Source organism: Delphinapterus leucas, chromosome 20, assembly GCF_059928025.1.
Source record: "Delphinapterus leucas isolate spDelLeu-1000000601 "Yukka" chromosome 20, BTC_Dleu_Yukka2, whole genome shotgun sequence".
Classification (NCBI taxonomy): Eukaryota; Metazoa; Chordata; class Mammalia; order Artiodactyla; family Monodontidae; genus Delphinapterus; species Delphinapterus leucas.
Window position 1 is genome coordinate 42,017,125 of NC_143148.1, and position 20,035 is coordinate 42,037,159.

Genomic DNA, 20,035 nt, shown 5'->3' on the forward strand with positions numbered 1-20,035 from the left:
CAGGCCCTCTGAAGGGCACCATTACCTACCCAGTCTCCCCCTAGTCCTTGCCCAGCTAACCCATACAGTCCCCAAGACCAGGCAGTCCTCCCTCTGAAATACGTCCTGTGTTCATTCTTCCCACCCCACTGTAGCCCAGACCACCAGCATCTTTCTTGCTGACTCTGCAGCAGCCTTCTGTTTGTCTCCCTAACATCAGCCTGCCTGCTTCCAGTCCATTCTCCTCCTAGCTGCCAGGCTTATCATTCTTTCTCTTTATTTGTTAAAGTGGGTGGTAGTCTGAATAACGGCTTCCCAAAGATGTCCATATCCTAATTTCTGGAACCTATGAATATGTTACCTCACATGACAAAGTGTACTTTGCAGATATGATAAGGATCTTGAGATGGGAGAGATTATCCTAGATTATCCAGGTGAGCTCAGTATAATCACAAGGGCCCTTATAAGAGAGAGTCATGTGAGGGTCAGAGTGGGAGTATATGTCATGATGAAAGCAGAGGTCAGAGAGATTTGAAAACAGTATACTTCTGGCTTTGAAGATAGAGGAAGAAGCCATGAGCCAACGAATACAGGTGTCCTCTGGAATCTGGAAAAGGCAAGGGAACAGATCCTCCCCTAGAGCCTCCAGAAGGAACCAGTCAGCTGACCCCTTGACATTAGCCCAGTGAGACCCATTTCAAACTTCTGACCTCCAGAAATGTAAGATAATAAATTCATGTTGTTTTAAGCCACTGAATTTGTGGCACTTTGTTGTATCAGCAATAGGAAACTAATACAGTGGGTTTCAAATAGGGTTAAGTATATACATGCATTTATCCAATTAAAGCTATTTCATTTGAAACAAAACTGACTGCCCAGATTCCCTGGATGTCTATCTGAGTGACTTCAGGCCAAGCTCTCTGAAAAGAAGACTCCCTCTGGCCAAATTTGCTTCTTAAAGGCACAGGCAATTTGATGGTGTTCTGAGTCTGTCAGCCTGGTGTGGTAACCAATCCAGAACCTGACAAGGCCCAGGGCATCACCTACCGAGGAAGGCCACACATTGCTAACATCACCTCATCAGTCTTCTGTTTAAGATACTTCCAGGGCTTCCTTTTGCCTTTAGGATCAATTGAAATGCCAAAGTGTGGCTTGAAAGCCCAGCTCAGCGAGCTCCTGTCCACCTCCTCATCCCTGTCCCCTGATTGGTGCCATTCCTGGAACCCAAGTCTTTCGCTCCCACCCCAGGCTCTTTCCCACAGGGTTCCCTTTACTTCGAGTGTAGTTTCAGCTCCTACTGCCCCCTCTGGCCAGTTTCTATGAAAACATGAGACACATTTTTCTGGGACAGAAGTCATCTCTTAGGGCAGGACTTGTTCCTGCCCAGAGCAGCTGCCCCTGACCAGCAAGGCAGGTCTGCCCAGGGTGAACAGCCCAGGCTGTAGGGACAGAAAAACCCAACTGTGGTTTAAAGAACTTGTGCACATGTGTGTGACAAGGTTCCAAGCTAGCTTACCTGACTCCTAGAATTGCCAGAAGAGACTCCCAGGAAGCTCCTCCCACCCTGGGCTGGATCCAGCAGCCCATTCTTAATTAGAGCCAATGTATGCCCAGGCTTCCTGGGACTTGTCACTTGTCCCAGGGCATGTCGGTGGTTACCTGTTTCAATCCCAGCTCTGCCAGTCGCCAGCTGGGCAAATTCCTTAACCTCTCTAAATCTCAGTTTGCTCCTATGTGAAACAGGGATAACAATAGCTACTGCATAGAGCCACGATGAGGCCTAAAAATGTGGTCCTGCATGTGAAGCACACAGAATGTTCCATTGGTAGTGGACATTGATACGTATAATCTAGACCCTACTTGTCTTTCAATCAGGAAATGATCCTCTCCGTTTCATTAACAAATGGAGTTAAATTTTAATTATCAAATTCACCTGGTGGGATATGGTTAGCCACGGCTCTTGTTCTCTGGGTCCATTTTGTCTGGGTCCCAGTACACTTTCCAGTGGGCCTTGGATGAGTCAGCCCATCCAATTGGCTTGTCCCCATGGCCGCCAGCATCTCTTGCCCTGGCAAACATAGCACCCTCATGACTGGTCTTTCGCTTCCACTGCGGGCTCCCCATCCCCATCAGTCCGTTCTCCTCACAGCTTGTGGCTGTCTTTAAAAAAAACAAAGAAGGAAAGAAAAGAAGGCAAACTGATTATTTTACTTCTTGCTACAACTCTCAGTGACTCTCCCTGCTCCCCGGGGAGCAGTATTTCGATATACCATGAAATTAGAATCAAAACCTCCCTTGCCCCCTGGCTCCAGCTGACCTCTGCAGCCTCCTGACCTCCCTTTCCCTGAAGGACCAGACTCCCTCTTATACTAGGGGCCTTTGCATGTGATGCGTTTGATACCTGGAACATCACTTCCTCCAGGAGAACTTTCTCTGACCCTCAGAATAGAAGAGGTCACAAGACTCTGCTGTCTAGTTCCTTCTGTCAGTAGTGGCTCCTTGACTGCATAGTGATCTGATTAGGGGCTGTCCTCCAGCCAGACACAGAGACCACAAGGGGAGGAATATTTATCTAACTCACCATGGCTTCCCTAAGCATGGAGCCTGGAACACAGTAAGCACTCAGTAGATGTTTGCTGAATGAACGAAGGAGGGAACAAACAAATGAAAGGATAGAGCTACTTATAGGAATTCTTTTGTGAAGCCTTTTGTAAGGTAAATAATACTTGTTGAATTATTTTTGGTGTAAAAATTGACTTTCCTATATTATCGTCCCTTCATCATAGTAAATCTATTATTTCCATGTCCCTTGTAAAGATTTTTTTTTATTTGCTACATTCAAGACGTTTTCCTCCCATTAATTTTTCCTTGTTAAGTAGTGTTTGTGACCATTTTATGCTTTAAGAAAGAAGTGCCATTTGGTATTTACAATATTCTCTCAGCTTCCTTGGTGAGAAGACTCTGGCAGCTTTCTCACTGTTGACTCTGACCAGTGCAGCTTGGAACACGATGTCATCCCTCCAAGAACTCTCTCAGACCTAGATAAAACTTATTCTGTGTCTCCAGTTAGGAACAAGGTGTTTGGAAACAGCACCTTATGCAACAGAGATGATGCAGGGCTATCCCTCGGAGGCAAATGAAATAAAGATCACGGGTGTGTGGAGAATGTATTCCCAGTATCCTAGGAACCAAAGATTTTAAAGCTTCTCTGCCAGTAATTCAGTTTTTATTTTATGTTTCTTGGAAAATGGAAGGCCTGTATTTGCCACGTGTGTTATCTCAGATGCAGAAAGGGGAAAAAAATAAAAGGTACCCTGTGCTGATAAGGATTTCCATGGCAGCCCGGTCAAAGCTGCCCTCTTTGCAACTGGCTTCCACCTGGCCCTGCACATGCTCCCCTGGGAGGGGTTTCTCTATTCAGCATGATATCTGTCTTTTTGCTTCCTCATTTCTATGGGGAATGGTACATGCATACAAAGTCATTGACTATTCTTACTTTATTTCAGAAATGTGCAGGGCTGAGGCACCTGAATTTTTCCTCAAATACTTTAAAGCAAACTATGTGGTAGAACCCCTCATGCCTGCTCCCAGAGGAATTTCCTTTGAGTGTTCATATCTCGAAAGCTTATGTAACCTGACACAATTATCTAAAAAGCCTTGGAATCCGAAAGAACAGAGATATGAGCAGGAATGAAGGTTGGAGCTGGGAAAGAAGTGTTCTCCCAGCCTGGGTACTGGGTCATACTTCACTATGACAATGCACAATTCAACTTCCAAAGAAAAACGTTAACCCCTGGCACTGTGACCAGTGCGTACCCTTGCTTATCGCTCTGAACAAGGAATCTCTTTTTTTTTTAGGAATCTCTTGATGAGGTGCTCGAGGGGCATTACAAAGCCTTAGACCTGGCTGGCGGTTAAAAATATTTCTATAACCATCTTAAGCAACTGGTCTTCCCAGGATGAAAGCAAGAGTGGCTTGGGCCCCTTCTAGAAGATAACCCTCTCCACTGACTCAAAGATCAACCCATCCTGAGAGTTGGGGTCTCGTGCCAGTGGTTAGCGCTGCAAAGGAGGTGTGGATTGGGCTCTGAAATCCATATTTTCACCAAGTGATTGGTCCAGGTGATTTTGACTCAAGCCCAGCTCAATTCCCAACTCAGGGGAGAGGGAAGGAGATGAGGACAGAAACTGTAAGTGCAGACCGAAAATCGGGACTCCACAGGGAGATGACCCTGCCCTGTGCCCAAAAGCCCTTGCGCCAAGAAGCTTCTTTCTCCTCTCTTTGTTTTCACTTTTAGAAATCCCAGCCCCACTTGCTATTTGCATACCAGCGGTGAGGGACCTCCAAGGAGAATAGGCACCACTCATAGGTGGTTGGCTTTTCAAGGAATTTGCTGGAGAAAATTGGAGGCAGGGCAGTGAACAAAACCCCCTCCATCTGGTTTCAGTTTATTTGAAAAAACAACACACACAGGCCTCCCCACCAGCAATCAGAAAACAGCCACAGCTCCCCAAGGAGGGTATTAGCCACAAGGGGTGGGACTGAATTATGTATATGCAAATAAATTAAACCAGCCAGCCAACAGCAACTAATTTTTGTATCTTTTGCAGTTGTTCTGCCAAGAAAAGGCCTGAATCAGGGTGATGGAAGTTGTAAGGAAGCAAGTTTTGGAATTAGTTTTAACAACTTGCCTTAATTCTACCATTGGGAGACATGTTTCTAATCCAGAAGCAAATTTTATTTTATTTTATTTTACTTTTTAAAATGTTTTGGAGCAGAAAAAGTTTTAGCGCAGGGCCAAGCAAGAAAAATGGGTGGCTCATGCTCAAAACCCCTAAACTCCCAGAAGCAAATTTTCAAAGGTTGATAGTCTTTCACCTGGCGGTTGCCCACTGAAAAATGCCAACCTCCTAGGCTGAAGGCCAGGGGGCAGTGCTGCCTGATGGCTGGGAGCAGAGTGTCTGGACGGCTGAGTGACCTAGGGCATGTCACTGAGTCTCTCTGAGTCTGTTTTCTAATGTATAGAATGGTAGTACCTGCATCATAGGGATAATGTGAGGATAGTAAATAAAATTAAGCATGAGGAAGGCAAACACAAGGACTGGCCCACAGCAAGCACATAGTAAATGTGGTAGAGGATTATGAATAACTCAGAGCCTCACTGCAGGACCCAAGAAGACCAGTTTCACCTGGAGTTAACCAAGCTGTCCCAGCAAGTGTTCTCAGCTGGGGCTTGCCTTTCCCCTGGGGCTGGTCCACAAAACCCTTTAGAGCAAATTCTCTTAGTGTTTTCCAAACTCGAGGGCCCTGATCCCCAAATACCTGCCTTCAATCCTGGAAGCAAAAGAAAAGAAGTTCAGAGAAGGGGGCTGGACACGGTTTGAAAATGCAAGTGATACTCCTGGCTTCCTGCATTTCCCCAACCCTTCTCCCCAGTAAGCGAAGGGCCTGACTTCCAGGTGCACAGCCTAGAGGAGAGGGATGGGGGACTCAGTTCATGCCTGGTGAGTTGGCAGTCTCCCAGGCTCTTGTGCCACGTGAGTGACGTGCTGGGGACCATGGGCACCCAGCTACCTCTGGGCTCAGCCCTCACATGTCCACGAGCACTTCGGGCTGTTTATCCAAAACAGACCTTTGCTTCTGTCCCTCGTAGGGATGCACCAACAGGACTCCCAGCCTCCCCTCTTTCCTTGTCCCCAAACCCATTTCCTGGCCAACTGGGACAGGGGCCTTATTTGCTCAAGACTACTCCCAGCTCTCCTTTGCCCTCAGAATGAAGTCTAAGAGGGCACATGTGGCAAACTTAGCTCTGCATTAACAGAGCCAGACTTCGGGCTCTGGTACACTTGATTTTGAATCTTGGGGCTGGTCCAAGATTCAAACTTAAGTGAACCTGAGTTTGAGACCTTGAACAATTTTCCTAGCCTCCAGAAGCCTCAGTTTCCTTGAATGTAAAATAGTAATGATGATACCCACTACAAAGGGCTATTGTGAGGCTTCTGCACCCCAACCCAGGGCTTGGGGCAGAGCAAGAGGTTTGGAGGCCAGTGCATGGAATGAAGATTGAGGATGAGGTAGGAGGGGTTGGCTGCCAGAACTAGGGAGATGATGAGGCCAGTTTTGGACATGCTGAGTGTAAGGGGCCTATGGGTGTCCACGGGAGGCATCTGGGGGCAGCTGGACATGTGGGCCTGGAGTTAAGAGCAAGGCCTTGGCTGGAAAGAAGCATGGGAGTCGCCAATATGTGAGTAGGAAGATGAACTCATGGTGGGGGAGGGACTGAGCATGAGGCTTCCACAGCCAGAGGTTCACCCACAGGGAAGAGAAGCTTGTGAAGGAGGCTGAGAGGGAGAGCCAGAGAGGTAGGAGGAAACCCAGCAGCAGTGGCTTTGCAGGTGCCAAAGGGAGAAAGGGCCTGGGGTACTGAGGAGTTAACTGAAAGCAGAGGTGTATCCATGGTACGTGAGGACTAGGATGTCATCATTGGCGACCCTTGGCGTGGTCAGGAGCGGGAGCTGACTCAGAGCTAGAGTGGGGAGCGGAGAGGGGAGATGGTGACTATAGACAGTTTTCGAGAAACGCGGCTGAGAATGGTGGCGGGGAGCATGAGAACAATGCTTGGGGAAAGGGATATAGGATTGAGTGAGAGAAGTTCTTTATTGCGATTACCAGAGGGAGAGGCCAGAGCGAGCCAGCGTGCATGCTGCTGGGAGGGAGCCAGTGGTTAGTTATGACAGCCACGGTGCGCAGCACAGGGCCCGGCATGAAGTAGGAACTCAATAAAAGTTTGCTCCCTGTGAGGACGGGGAGGGGTGGGGTCTGGAACTCGGGTGGAAAGATTGGCCATTGGCAGGAAGAGGCTCCCCTCTGCCATTGTGCCAGGAGGGAGGAGTGATGGGGTGCCAGGGGGTAAGCAGAATACAAGGCAGGGCCTCCTTGGGACTCTGCTGCCTCCGAACCTGAAGATGAGCTCGTGGTGGGGGAGGGACTGAGCGTGAGGCTTCCACAGCCTGACCACAGAGGAAGGAAGAAGAGGTGATAAGTGAGTGCTTGGCTGCAGAAACCTGGTGTGGTCAGGGAACAGAACATGAGCTCTCAGAGACTGCCACTTGGCACACCCCATCCTGGATTTCTGTTCCTACCATCCTCAGGTCCAGCAGTTGGTTACCTTCCCGGTACTCCTTTCAGAGCCATGCCCTCCCCCAAAGGCCAGTAGATGGGGCCAGTGAGCCGCCGGGCTCGGCAGGAACAGGCCGGGGCCAGCCTGCCAGGCCCTGGCCACCGCACGGCCCTCCGGAGCCTGGGGCACAGGGGGTGGGGTGGGGGGTTGGCTCACCAGGTTTCTGACTCGGGGTGGGGGGGGTGGCGAGGGGTGAGACTAAGGACGAAGGAAAACTATGGGTTGAGGGCTTAGAGGTGGGGTGGCTCAGGGGCTCTGCTCCTTCTGCTTGCCCTTCATTCCTCGGCCCCTGCCAGGCCTGGCCTTATCTGCTGGGGCTCCTGCCGTCTGCCCCCACCCCCTTCCCTTCTCTTCCCTGGAGGACCCTGCCAGCCCAGACTCTTGGTTCTGGCAGAGGCTGGTTCTCTGCCCTTGGGCAGCCACAGCCTGGCACCAGGCCTCAGACAGGGCTGGGCCAGCCCCTCCCAGTCATGACTGCCTGAACCGCCTTCTTTCTACTTCCAGAATGTCTCCACCTGATGCGAGGTAAGGGGTCAGTGGCTGAGGAGGTCACAGGGGGCTGGCGCATAGATCCTGGGAAGGAGGCCTGACCGCCTGGCCTCCTGGCCGCCTGGCCTAGGACGTAGGATGAATTTCTGGAGGGGCAGGTTAAATAAAAATGTGACAGATCATCCAGTCCCACGAGACCCAAACCATGCAAGGCTAATATTTCTGTCTAAGGTGGCACAGTGTCCCAGAAGCTGAACAGGCAATACCTCCAGCCCATCCTAGCCATCCTAGACTCCACAACCAAAGACAATTCCCTACATCCCCTCTCAGCAAGTCTCTCTCCCCGTCGTGGGCTTCCCAATGAGTCAGGATCCTTCATGTTTCCTCCCCAGGACAGTGTAACATCTTGTTTCTCAGACTCTGTTTTCACCTTGCTTTCCCACTTCCACCTCCCTACCCTTTGACTCCTGCTCTGGCAAGCACTGGCACTACCTGTGTGGCCTTGACCTTGAAAGCTGCCTGGGACCCCTCTTCCTCTCCTCTACATCCCCTTTGCAGTCCCAAGGGGAAGCCCTTAATGGTCTGAAGCTGGAGAAATCACAGCCAGACTCTCAGTAGGACAACTAGAGCTGGGAGGGGAGGGTCCCACCAACCCAGGGTCTACAGCTCAGATCAGGAGGCCAGGTCAAGGGTGCTGTGTCCACCTCTGAGACTGGGACACAGATTGAGGACAACAGGAGTCAGCAGGTTTTGGAGGGTGAATGTTTCCCTGAGTTTCCAGAGAACGGACCCAGACCAAGGGAGTCACTGAAAACACACACAACACACACACACACACACACACACATGTACTTACATGCACATACAGGGTTATGGCACAGGGAGAGACATGTCATTTGTGTATGGACAAGCTATGGAGCCCACGGACACGAGTGTACACAAATACAGGCATACACAGGCACACAAGGTCATGTACCCAAAGTCAGGCAGGACCTCCCCAGGCAAGTCCTGCCTCCCTGGGCCAGGGCTAGCTTGTAACCTGTACTTACAGGAGGAGGAATAGGTGGAAGCACAGAAGTGGCTCTGGGAAGGACATGGGTCCTTCACCTTCCCCTTAAGTGGGTCTGACTCCCAGCCCATCCCTGAGACTCCCCCGGCTCATCAGGGGGCCATGCCTGTATGGCAGAGAAGGCTTTGGAGGAAGCATTGCCTTGAAGCCCTGGCACACTAGCTGAGCATCTAAGATAGAGAATGGGCAAGAGGATTGGGAGGGGTCCATGACCTCCAAGGACCTAGTGCAGGCATGGATGAAGCACTGGGCAAGGGTCCATAAGAAGCAGGGACCCCTCTGCCATGGGCTGACCTACTGACCTCAGCACAGGACCTGGCAGCAAGGTACTGACACCAACTCATAGTGCCTGCAGAGTCTGGCATGGATGCCAAGCACAGGGTGCCAGACACTGGGGTGGGCAAGGTGGGGGGCCACTAGGCCCCGCATCAACACAGAACTTCATACACACAGGCAGGGAAATGCACCCACATTCACTTATTTTATACCCTGGGGAATCCTAAGAGCAGGGCAGGGATCACCCTGTCCTAGAGGCTGCCCTCACTGACTCCCCAGGTGTCCCCATTGGCCAGGCTCTTGGAGTCCCTGGGGTTGGGGGGTGGGCTGGAGTTAATGGGAGGCCTACATGCTTCCTCAGAACCGCGCCTCCACACACCCGCGCCCACACATATACACTTGTGTGCCAGGAGGAGGTGAGGTTGCTGCATCCCCAGGGCTGGAAAGTGGAAGGAAGAGGGAAGGCGGGGCAGAGACTCGCGAACCCGGTCGGTCACCCTCCTCCCCCCAGCCCCCTGCCCCAAATCGGTCGGTGGCTACGGGCAGCTTAGGTGTGAGAGCACGTCAGGGCGTGTGTGCCAGGCACCTGCAGCGGCGCAGGGCGTCCGAGTACGTTACGTGTGCCGGCGTTGGCCGCGGCTGCCTGGTGAGGGCGAGCTGGTTGCCCGCGGTGTTCCGGCAAGCCCGGCGACCGCGGCGGTGCTGTCAGTGTGGGGAACTTGGCTGAAGGTTGCGCGTGTCCTCAGGCGTCCCGAGCAAGTGTGAGCTGTGGATGTGCTCACCTGGGAGCCGCGGCTCAGCCGCCCAGGGCGCACATGTCGGGGCGCAGGAGTGAGCGGATGCGGGGCACTAGGGCTAGACCGACCGGACCTCTCCCGGGCGCGGCGGGTGGCGAGGCGGCTGCTCCTCGAGCAGCAACTTTGGGACTCGGTTCCGGCTTCTTCGAAAGCGGATCTGGCCTCGGGGGCGTGGTAGAGGGCGGGAGGTAGAGGTGGGGGCACCTGCCGGGCAGTGGGTGAGAGGAGAGAAGTAAAGGAAAGCCCCGCCCCTTCCCCGCCTCCGCTCCGCCCTCGCCCCCGCCCCCGGGGCTCTTTATAAACTCGGCCCGAGGGCTAACAGAGAAAGCGAGTATCTCTCCCGCCCCTGGCTGGTGTTCTGCACCACCCCGCGCCCCGGCCCCGAGTCCCAATCCCTGCTCTCCAGCCCGGCCCCTGCCCCGCCCCGGCCCAGCCCGGCCCGGCCGCCATGGAGAGCTGGCCCTGGCCGTCGGGCGGCGCCTGGCTGCTTGTGGCGGCCCGTGCGCTGCTGCAGCTGCTGCGCGCGGACCTGCGTCTGGGCCGCCCGCTGCTGGCGGCGCTGGCGCTGCTGGCCGCGCTCGACTGGCTGTGCCAGCGCCTGCTGCCCCCGCTGGCCGCACTTGCTGTGTTGGCCGCCACCGGCTGGATCGTGTTGTCCCGCCTGGCGCGCCCGCAGCGCCTGCCCGTGGCGACTCGCGCGGTGCTCATCACCGGTGAGTGCGCGGGGCGCGGAGCGCGGGGATTCCAGGTTCGAGGGCGGGACCGGACACTCAGAGGGCTCCCCGTGGGCATGCCAAGGCAAGGCGGGACCCCTAGCCCAGGAGTGGGGGAGTCCCTCTCCCCTGGGTGCAGGGAACCAGCCAAGTAGGAAAAGCAGGGCACCTCCCCAAGTCCGGGTTAACTACCTGTGGCTTCAGGGAGTGTTGGAGGGAGAATGAGGCAGGGAGCGGGCAGGTGCACAGGGGAAACTTGTAGCTAAGAAAGAAGGAGCCTTCTGGAGTTTGGGGTTTATGCTATGTCCCTGTCCAAGAGAGCAGTCTTTGGACAGAGGACACTGCTCTGAGGGACTTCAGAGGATGGTCACCCTTTGAACTCTGCCTAACATCCCCACGTGGGAGGTACCATCTCCTCTTCCCTGGGATTAGAGGAATAGGCTTAGATGAAGAGTTAGGACCCCCAATTGTCTGGGCTCCTTGGAGTCCAGAAAAGCTTGAGGTCATCATGAGGGACAGCTGGGCATTTGGCTGCCTCTCAGATCCCACCACCCAAACCTAAATTGCTGAAGTAGCTGTCCAGAGTCTGCACCCAGCACGCCACCACCATTCCTCCTGGTCCTCTGTGCCCAGGAAGGAGGTGAGGTCTTGGAGAGCTGGGCTCAGGTGCCTCTGGTCACCTGGCTGAGCTCTCTTTGTGTGGAGCAAGGAATAAATCTGTCATCAGAAGGAGGGAAGGAGAAGCTGAGGCCCAGCCTGAAGTGGGGAGGGGGAGAAAGGCCAGTGGGCACTGGCTCCGTTGTATGGAGGAGGGGCAGCCCGGTCTCTCCCCTAACCCCCATGGCTTTGGACAGGTGCTCAGGGCTCTGCCCTTGCATTGGGCCTGGGCTGGGGGCAGCCACCGGCTGACTGGCTTCTCGGAGACCTCAGTCTAGCAGGGGGCCCTGCATGATCAGATGGAGCTGGAAGAACTTCCCAGAGGAGGCCATCCTTGAGCTGTGCCTCAGAGGCTGGGTGGAGATAGGTGGAGTGTGGAAGGTGTTTTGGATTAGACAAAGGGTGTGGGATAGAAGCTTGAGGCAGGAATGAGCATGGCCTGGGCAGGGGACAGTCAGTAACCAGTCTGGCTGCTGAGATGTGGTGGGATATAAGGTTGTTTCCTTGGAAGGGGCCTTGAATGCCTGGCAAGAAGCCAGAATGTACTGAGGTGGGTGAAGGTGGCATGAGGGTTTGGGCTTCAGTTAAGATGGTGGAGACAGAGCAGGGCTCAGGCTGGATGGGAGAGACCCTAGTTCAGGGTGGAGTGTGAAGTTTCAAGGGACCCCAGTTTTAGTGGTTTAAGGAAGGAGAGATGACAGACCTCCTGGTATTGAAGCAGGGAGCTTCTTTCCCCAGGGATGAGGCAGCTCCCCTCCTGCCTTCTAATTAATGAGTTATCTCAACAGGACCCAGGCCATCTGCAGATATTAGTGACCCAGGCAGTCTTTCCTGGGATCTCACCCCAGGCCTTTGTGCTGCCGCTGTTACATCTCCTAGCCTCGAGCCTGAGAGTGAGGTGAGAGGAGGGATGCCTTTTGTGAATTGGGCTTCCCTCAGCTCTGGTTGCAAAGCCCCGTGAGGGAGGAGGGGAAGAAGACTGCCCAGCCCACCCCACGTAAGCATCAAGAGTAGGCCTCCAAGCTTCCCAATGCCCCCAAACTCTGGGGTTTCCTCTCTCACCACGGACTGCCAGACAAGTAGGTGACCAGGCCCTGCCTCACCTGCTAGGAACGCTGTGTCTTGAGGCTGCCAGAGCTGCCACCCACCCCTCCCTGAGAACCGCTGGCCAAGGCTACTTGGGGAGCTCAGCCCTGGGGTCAGGGTTTGGGTTGAGTGGTTGGGTGCCTTGTGTGCACAGCTGTGCACTGCTGGGGTCTCATGGGAGTGAGCCCATTGTTGTTCATGGCTCACTGCATGTAGGTTGGAGTTATGTGCAGGTATCGCAATGTGTGTGCAGGTGAGCAAGAGGGTGTGAAAGGCTTGGGTGACTGTGTTGGGACCGCAGAGCTGAGGTTCTGGAAGGCCTCAGTTTCCCTGTGAAGGGGCTGTCTGCTCTGGAAGGGAGCTTAGGCAAATGGGGACACACACACAAACACACACATACACACAAGGGCGCTCACTCCCCTCCCCCAGCCAGACTTGCCCAGGAAATACCCCTCCACTGGGGCTTGCTGGTGGGTCCCCAGCCACACAAATCCCAGCTTGCAGACCCCTGCCTAGCTTTGTTCTCTGCCTTAACAGAGGGGACAGGGCTGAAATGGGGGGAACTCGTTGTGCAGAACCACTTTGCAGCTTCTGCTCAGCAAGACCACCACAGGGGCAGGCTCCAGAGAGCCTCCTCCCTCACTGCTCCCAGCCCTGGTTGGCCACCCGTGGAGCCGGATTGGAATGGGAACAATCAAGGAAGCAGGGGTTTATCAGACCCACTGGCTGGCTCTGCCTGGTGGTTCATCTCTCTACATACCAAAGACAGGAAATTAGGCCTCCAAGAGTGGTAACTGACCTCAGGTCACACTTGGTGGGCATGGGAAGGGATTCTAACGCAGATCTGTTCTTATCTTCATCCATTGTGCCCCTGTCCTGGGGGCAAGTGGTCTGGGGCTCAGAGAATGCTCCAGTGTTGCCACTGATTGGAATTCCAAGGGTGGTGGTCAGGGGTGAAGTACGGATGGGCCTCCAACTTGCCTAGAGCCAGGAATAATAGTTGAGGGTGTTGAGGCTGGAAAGGAAGGTGGCTCTCAGGTTGTACAGGGTCTGGATGATGGGAATAGAGGACTTCAGCTTCCTGCTAAGGGCTGTGGGGAGCCTTGGAGAGGTTTTCAGCAGCAGAGGGATATTGTCATTTTTGGAAGGATCCCTCTGGCTGCTTAGGTAGAGAATGGATCCAAGGGGGCAAGATGGGACAGCACTACAAAAGGGAGCTGCTTCAGTGTCCAGGTAAGAAGAAGAAGCCTGGGCAAAGGCAGTGAGAAAGGAAGGGAGGCTGTGCAGTAATACTGCGCATGCGAGCTGAGGCCTGATATCGACCAGACAGAAGGACATCAGAGCTGGGACTGGGTCTCAGCTGGGACTGGCTGACCTGCAATAGAGTCCTGACCTTACTATATGCTGCCTGAGTGACTTTGGGAAGCAACTTAGCATTACTAGGACTCAGTTTCCTCATCTGTAAAGTGGGGATCATAAGCCACGTTTGATGGGGTAGCTATGAGTCGTCAGGGAGATGACAGTTGTGAAAGAGTTGGTACTCAGGTGCTCAGCCAGAGGGGCAAAGCCTGCCAGGAAAAGAAGGGAGGGCTGCTGACTGCTGGTACATTGGGTGTCAGAGGCCTGTATCCCATCCAGACCGTGGTGACCCTGGGGTTGTCTCAGGCCGGACTGGGCCACAGTGGGAGTTCACTGGCTGTCCTTCCCTGGCCAGGCTGTGACTCTGGTTTTGGCAAGGCGACGGCCAAGAAGCTGGATGCGCTGGGCTTCACAGTGCTGGCTACCGTGTTGGATTTGAATAGCCCTGGTGCCCTAGAGCTGCGTGCCTGCTGTTCTCCTCGTTTAAAGCTGCTACAGATGGACCTGACCAAGCCAGCGGACATTAGCCGCGTGCTGGAGTTCACCAAGGCCCACACCGCCAGCACTGGTCAGTAGGCTCAGCTCCGCCAGGAAAGGGCACGGCTCGGCAGGTGTGAGGGGGCAGGGGTTGGAGGTCTGCTGCCGAGCTGACCCTCAGCTTCCCTCCTGGCTCCATGCCTTCAGGTCTGTGGGGCTTGGTCAACAACGCGGGTCAGAACATCCTCGTGGCAGATGCGGAGCTGTCTCCAGTGTCCACATTCCGCAGCTGCATGGAGGTGAACTTCTTCGGTACACTTGAGATGACCAAGGGCCTCTTGCCACTGCTGCGCCATTCCAGCGGGCGCATCGTGACCGTGAGCAGCCCAGCAGGTGAGGGTCCTCCCACACCGGAGCAGAAAAGGTGCCCCTGCAGGGCGGGGAGAGGTGCTGGAGCCCCTGGCCTAGGCTGAGCTGCCCACTCCCAATCCATCCCCAGGAGACATGCCTTTTCCGTGCTTGGCTGCCTATGGGACCTCCAAAGCGGCTGTCGCGTTGCTCATGGACACGTTCAGTTGTGAACTTTTGCCCTGGGGTGTCAAGGTCAGCGTCATCCAGCCTGCCTGCTTCAAGACAGGTGAGGTTCAGGGATTTGGGGCTGGGGCCTGTGTGGTGTAGTGGGGGAGGGGGGAAGGTGAAGTGGGTGTGGTCTTCTCTGGAGTGGGGTGGGGTCTGTGGAATGGGCGTGGCTTTGGCTGGGGGCGGGTCTCAGGTTGTGAGTTAGAGAGACCTGGGTCTGGCTTTGGCTTCCCTAACAGACCCCACTCTGACCTTGCCACTCCTTCCCCAGAGGCAGTGAAAGACATGGACCAGTGGGAAGAGCGCAAGCGGCAGCTGCTGGCCAACCTGCCCCGAGAGCTGCTGCAGGCCTACGGTGAGGACTACATCGAGCACTTGAACGGGCAGTTCCTGCATTGTCTGAGCCAAGCACTGCCAGACCTCAGCCCGGTTGTAGATGCCATCACCGATGCGCTGCTGGCGGCTCAACCACGCCGCCGCTATTACCCAGGCCATGGCCTGGGGCTCATGTACTTCATCCACTACTACCTGCCTGAGGGCCTGCGGCGCCGTTTCCTGCAGTCCTTCTTCATCAGTCCCTATGTGCCAAGAGCACTGCGGCCCAGCCAGCCTGGCCTTACCTCTGCCCGGGATGTAGCCCAGGACCCAGGCCCTAAACCGGGCCCTTCCCCCACTGCCCAATGAGCAGTACGTGCATAGAACTGCTCCGGCAGAGGAGATCCCTTATGCCCTTGGTCCTCCCCTGGGCATTCTGACCCCCCAGGTCTGCCCCAAAGCCTGGCCTAAAGGACCCCAACCCCACCCACTGCCAATGTCACAGGCCAGGCCTGGTGAGGCTGCTTCCCCGTGAACCTCCGGGCCTCTCCTGCTTCATGAGCCCAAACAGACCCTCCTGGGCACAAGGCTCCACCATGCACCTTGGAGAACCCAGCTGGATGGGGAGTTTAGTGCAAGACTCAGCTGTAGCCTTTGACAGTATCCTGCAGACAATGCCTCTGCAAACTAAGGAATGACTGGGAAGGTTGGGGACCCCCTCAGGATTATTTCTTGGCACCAGTGCCTCAGTGCTGCGATTTGAAGGGTGAATCCCACTGTTTCTTGACTGGCTCAAGAATTAGGGCCCTGACCACCCACCCCAAGCCCCCCAAGCCACAGGGAGGCTGCATATTCTACTTGCCTGATTGCCACTTTTTGAATAAAGACAAATTTTTATTTCTCCTAGAATGGGGGAGATGCTACGTTCGCCTAGGTGACAGGCTGTGGCTGTGAAACAGACTGGGCACCGCCTGGGGGCCGAGGCTCTGGGCATAGACTCTGGTTAACACCCAACCCCCTTCAACAACCTTGGGCAGATCATTTATCCATAGGTTTCCTCATAGTGAAATGGGGGTAATGACCCCAGCCCAGGGAGTTCTGGGGCTCAATGAAGCAAAGAGGGAGGCCTGGGCGCCCTCTAGAGTCAGGAGCCAGCACCACAGGCCTGTCAGAGCCTCCAGCAGAGGAAGGGGCTAATCCTCCACTGACTTTCCCCACCCTGAGGAATCTGGCCACACAGGGACAGGGCCAGCCTAGGGCTGCCACCCGAGGAAGGAAGGTAGAAGGTTTAGGTGGGGGTGGGCTCAGCGAGGGTGGGGCCCGAGGGGAGTTGGGGATCTGGGAGAGGGACTAGGGCCCAAAGGAGACAGAAGACAGCTGGGCTTAGAGAGGGCAGCTTTTATTGTCTCAGAGGGGCAGAGCTACTTCCCCTATTCCCCAAGGACACGCACGCTCTATCCTGCCCCTGCGCCACGGCTCTGGGGGACCCGCTGAGGGAGGAGGAGGTTCACGCTGCCCCCAGGGGTTCTCAGGTTAGGGAGGAACACAAACGTGACCACATGCTTCTCAGATACGTCAGCGGCTGTAAACATAGGGCTGAGGGGGCCTCCTTGCTCTGGAGGTGGGGGGCTTGGTCCATCCTTGGTGGGGGGAGCAGGTGCCCAGCCCCTTTTCAGGCCCAAGAGCAGTCTCAGAGAGGGTCAGGGAAGCTGGGCAGCCACTAGGACAGTGTGCTACCCCCCAGGGCACGTAGGTGAGCCGTGAGCTTTGTCACAGCACACGCAGACACACAGGCGCACACACACACTTGTGGGGAGCCTTGGGCCAGGGTGCTAGAAGATGGGGATGTAGTTGTCGATCTTGGCTCGGTGGCGCTGGGCGATGCACTCCGCGATCCATACAATGTTGCGACACTCCTGCTCCTTGAGCTTCACAAAGGCGTAGAAAACACCAAAGTGGAACTGGTTCAGGAAGGCCAACTTGTTCAGTTTCACCTGCAGACACAGGCAGGAGTGGTGTGCAGGTGGCCATGACCAGAGTCAGGCCTAAGCCACCAACCCCTCCCTAGGATGGGCAGGGCCAGCACTCACCTCATGCTCAAAGAATCGGTCCTCCAGGGTCTTGTCTCCAGGGTTGCTGCCCGCACCCTCGAAGAGCAGCTTGTACTCCTGGCCCAGGGGAGCAGGGGGAAGCATGAGCATGAGGGTGCTGTTGGGTATGGGGTGGGGATGTGGGTGCCAACATGCCCGCCCACCGTTCAACAGCCAGGGCACTCACCGGGTAGTAGTCGGCCACGTTCTTGACCTGCTCGTAGTCGTCAGCCCGAGCCAGCTGGGCCAGGCCCTCAGGGTAGAGACGACCGCAGTGCGGAAAGAGCTTGGCACGGTCCTCCTTGGAAAGCTCTGTGCCGAAGGAGTTGATGGTGATGATGAAGGCGCGGCGGTCTGCTTCGAACTGTGGGGCCAGCGCACAGGCAAGGAGAGAGGGACGGGGAGGGAGGCAGCAGCCAGTCAGTTGGCAGGGCTTCCCCCAGGCGAGGGATGGGGGACCAGCAGGCGGCAGGGTGGGCAGGCACTCACCTCCAGGATGGGACACATGGCATCGGCTGTGGTCCCCCCCAGCAGGGTGCAGAACTTGTAGAAGGACTCCAGGTAGGCCTGTGCAGAGCATGGGGCTTCCTCAGCCCAGGCAGGGAGACTTGAGGGGGTCTGCCAGGCCTCCTCCTCACAGTTCCCTCCTTCCCTCCCTGACCCCATTCATGGTGAATCCAAACATCATAACCGTGGCCAGGGCAGCCCCCGTGTCAGAGCCCCTGAAACATCCACAGATTTCCGACTGTTAATCAGCCGAGTAGCAGTAGCCTGCTGCCTCTCCCCACCCAGTAGTTACAGAACAATTTCTGGCCCACTGTCTGCTTCATGGTGCGGTGCCCCTCACACCCTCATCCCATGGAGTGCCAGGCTCAGAGAAGGGCTCTGTCTTCCCCCTGCTGCTCTGCCTGCCCTTCCCCCAAATCTCCCCTCCTCCCCTCTCTCCTCAGAAAACCACGTGTCGATGGGCCAGTGAAGGATGGTGACCCCTGAGAGTTCAAGGGGATGGCCTGGACTGGGTGCCTTGGCCCCTCTCAGCACCCCACCTTAAAGAGCACCTCCTCCTCTTCCCATCCCCTAGGTAGTTCCCAGGCATCACGCAGCAGGAACCAAACTGTACTGTCAGCCCAGCTCCTCCTGAGGGATGGTTATTGCCAGCACAGATGTCAGCCCTGCAATGTGATGGCTGGACACACAGGCTGCCGGTGGGAACAAGCACTTCCTGCCCAGGCAAATTGGATCTGCTGGGCATGAGGAGAAGCCAGGTCAGCCCAGGCCTCAGGTCCCTCCCACGACTAATTCCTGAAACTAGCTAGGCCCAGGCAGGCTTCCTTCCCTGAAGCTCTCCATGTCAAGGAAAGGGGGAGAGTCTCATGACCCCTGGGGAGCTCCCTCTACTCAGGTGCTCCGGGGTCCCACTTGGTGGCATGGCCACAAGAACTCCAGCTCTACAGGCTAGAGACTATTCTCCTGAGCTGGGGGTGAGGGCTGGGAGGCAGGGAAAGCTTTCTGTACTGAGGTCTGCCCTCTAAGGAGCAGAGAACATTCCACCCACCACCTGCTGATGTGGGCCACAGGTTCTACTGACCCAAGAGAGGAGGTGAGATGACACCCAGGAGTCCACGAGCCCAGGCTGAGCCTGGCCAGCAGCACTGGGCAAGCTGGGCTCAGGGGAAGGCCTGAGGTGACCACTGGGGTCACAGGAAACAAAAGTCTAGAACAGGTCAGGGGGAAAGAAGCCTGGAAAGGGAGAGTGGACCCCAGCATAGCAGAGGGCTCGCGTGGTAGCTGCCAATCCTACCATTGATTAGTGGCACTGTTTAGTCCCTCTGGGACTGTCCCCAGCCACCTCCTTCCCCGTGGCCAGCCAAGCTGGGTGTGTCCAAATCTCCAGGCCTGCCCCAGTGGGGCCTGCAGTTCCTATCTGTGGGGGAAGCCACCAGCCTTTGCCGAGCTGGACTGATCCTGGAGACGCTGACCCCAGGGTGGTGGAGACTGGTGGCATAGGCCCAGACTCTCTTCAGGAGGCTCAGGAGCTGAAGAAACTGGCAAGACCCCAGAGGCCCAGGTACCAAGGTCACCTTCCCACCCCCATCCTGTCCCCTGGAGTCTGCCAGCCCATGTCTGCTGCACCAGCTGCCTACAGTTCCCACCCGCTACTGGGGGTCCGCCTAATCTCCCATCTGTGGCCACTGGGCTGGGACATCGCCTGACAGGCGGTCCTGGCACGGTGCCTGTATCATTGGGTCGGTGTTTACAAGCTGGTGCCCAGGCAGCCCTCGCCAGTGACTCCAGCTAGAACCAGTCAGGCCCGGTGACGGTGTGGGTGAGGCTGGGGGGACAGCCGCACCCCTCACCCTGCCTCAGGGCAAGGAAGCCGGCAGTGGGCCAGCTGGGCAGGCACAGCCTCGTGGGGGTGGGCGGGGGCTGCGGGCAGCGTGAGCACTGGCACACCTGAGCCGGCTCTCACTGCCTGCCCGCCCCCCCCATGGCCCCCCTCACCCCACCCTCCCCATCTCCCTCTTTCTCTCCCTACTGGCAGGCAAACGAGAGCGCTCGCTTTGCAGACAAGCTGAGCCGTGCTGCCAGTGTCTAGCAAGTGGCTTCAGGCAACCCACCCTCCTTCTCTAAGCCCTCAGTTTCCTTGTCTTACAAATGGGGATACTGATGCCCACCCAGCTCCTAGGGCAGTCCTGAGGAGTAAAGAAGCCAATAATCTTCCTTCCTCTAGTCTTGTCCCCTCTAGTCTGTCCTCACATTCTGATGATACTCCACCCTGTTGGAAACCTTCGTTGGCCGACCCTGCCCACAGGATAAAATTCAAACTTCTGGCCTGGTGTTCAAGACCCTGGGTGACTTGATCCTGTGCCTGCCTTTTTTTCCAGACCTGTCTCCCACTGTCCATCTGGAACCTGCACTTCCACGGCAAACTGCTTGCCGCTTGGCCCATGTTCCACACTTGCTTCTG

General features: G+C 55.7%; 2 protein-coding genes across 3 annotated transcripts in view; one reads left to right on the forward strand and one right to left on the reverse strand.

The window, feature by feature from the left end:
• The first annotated feature begins 9,634 nt into the window (after positions 1-9,634).
• Positions 9,635-15,895, forward strand: HSD11B2 (hydroxysteroid 11-beta dehydrogenase 2). Its single transcript, XM_022583463.2, has 5 exons — positions 9,635-10,504; positions 13,962-14,174; positions 14,291-14,476; positions 14,583-14,720; positions 14,934-15,895. Exons 1-5 carry the CDS (start codon positions 10,240-10,242, stop codon positions 15,344-15,346), a joined length of 1,215 nt encoding a protein of 404 aa, XP_022439171.1. The 5' UTR covers positions 9,635-10,239; the 3' UTR covers positions 15,347-15,895.
• A 465-nt stretch (positions 15,896-16,360) lies between these two features.
• The window catches only part of ATP6V0D1 (ATPase H+ transporting V0 subunit d1), a 38,092-nt gene continuing 34,417 nt past the window's right edge, over positions 16,361-20,035 (reverse strand). The window contains exons 5-8 of one of the 2 annotated variants that reach the window (XM_022583464.3): positions 17,557-17,634; positions 17,255-17,431; positions 17,068-17,145; positions 16,361-16,971 (exon numbers count right to left, since the gene is read on the reverse strand). In XM_022583464.3, coding sequence (XP_022439172.1) covers positions 16,810-16,971; positions 17,068-17,145; positions 17,255-17,431; positions 17,557-17,634 — 495 coding nt within the window. In that variant the 3' untranslated portion in view covers positions 16,361-16,809. Of the gene's footprint in view, positions 16,972-17,067; positions 17,146-17,254; positions 17,432-17,556; positions 17,652-20,035 lie in introns of both variants that reach the window. The other variant, XM_022583465.3, reaches the window with a different exon arrangement.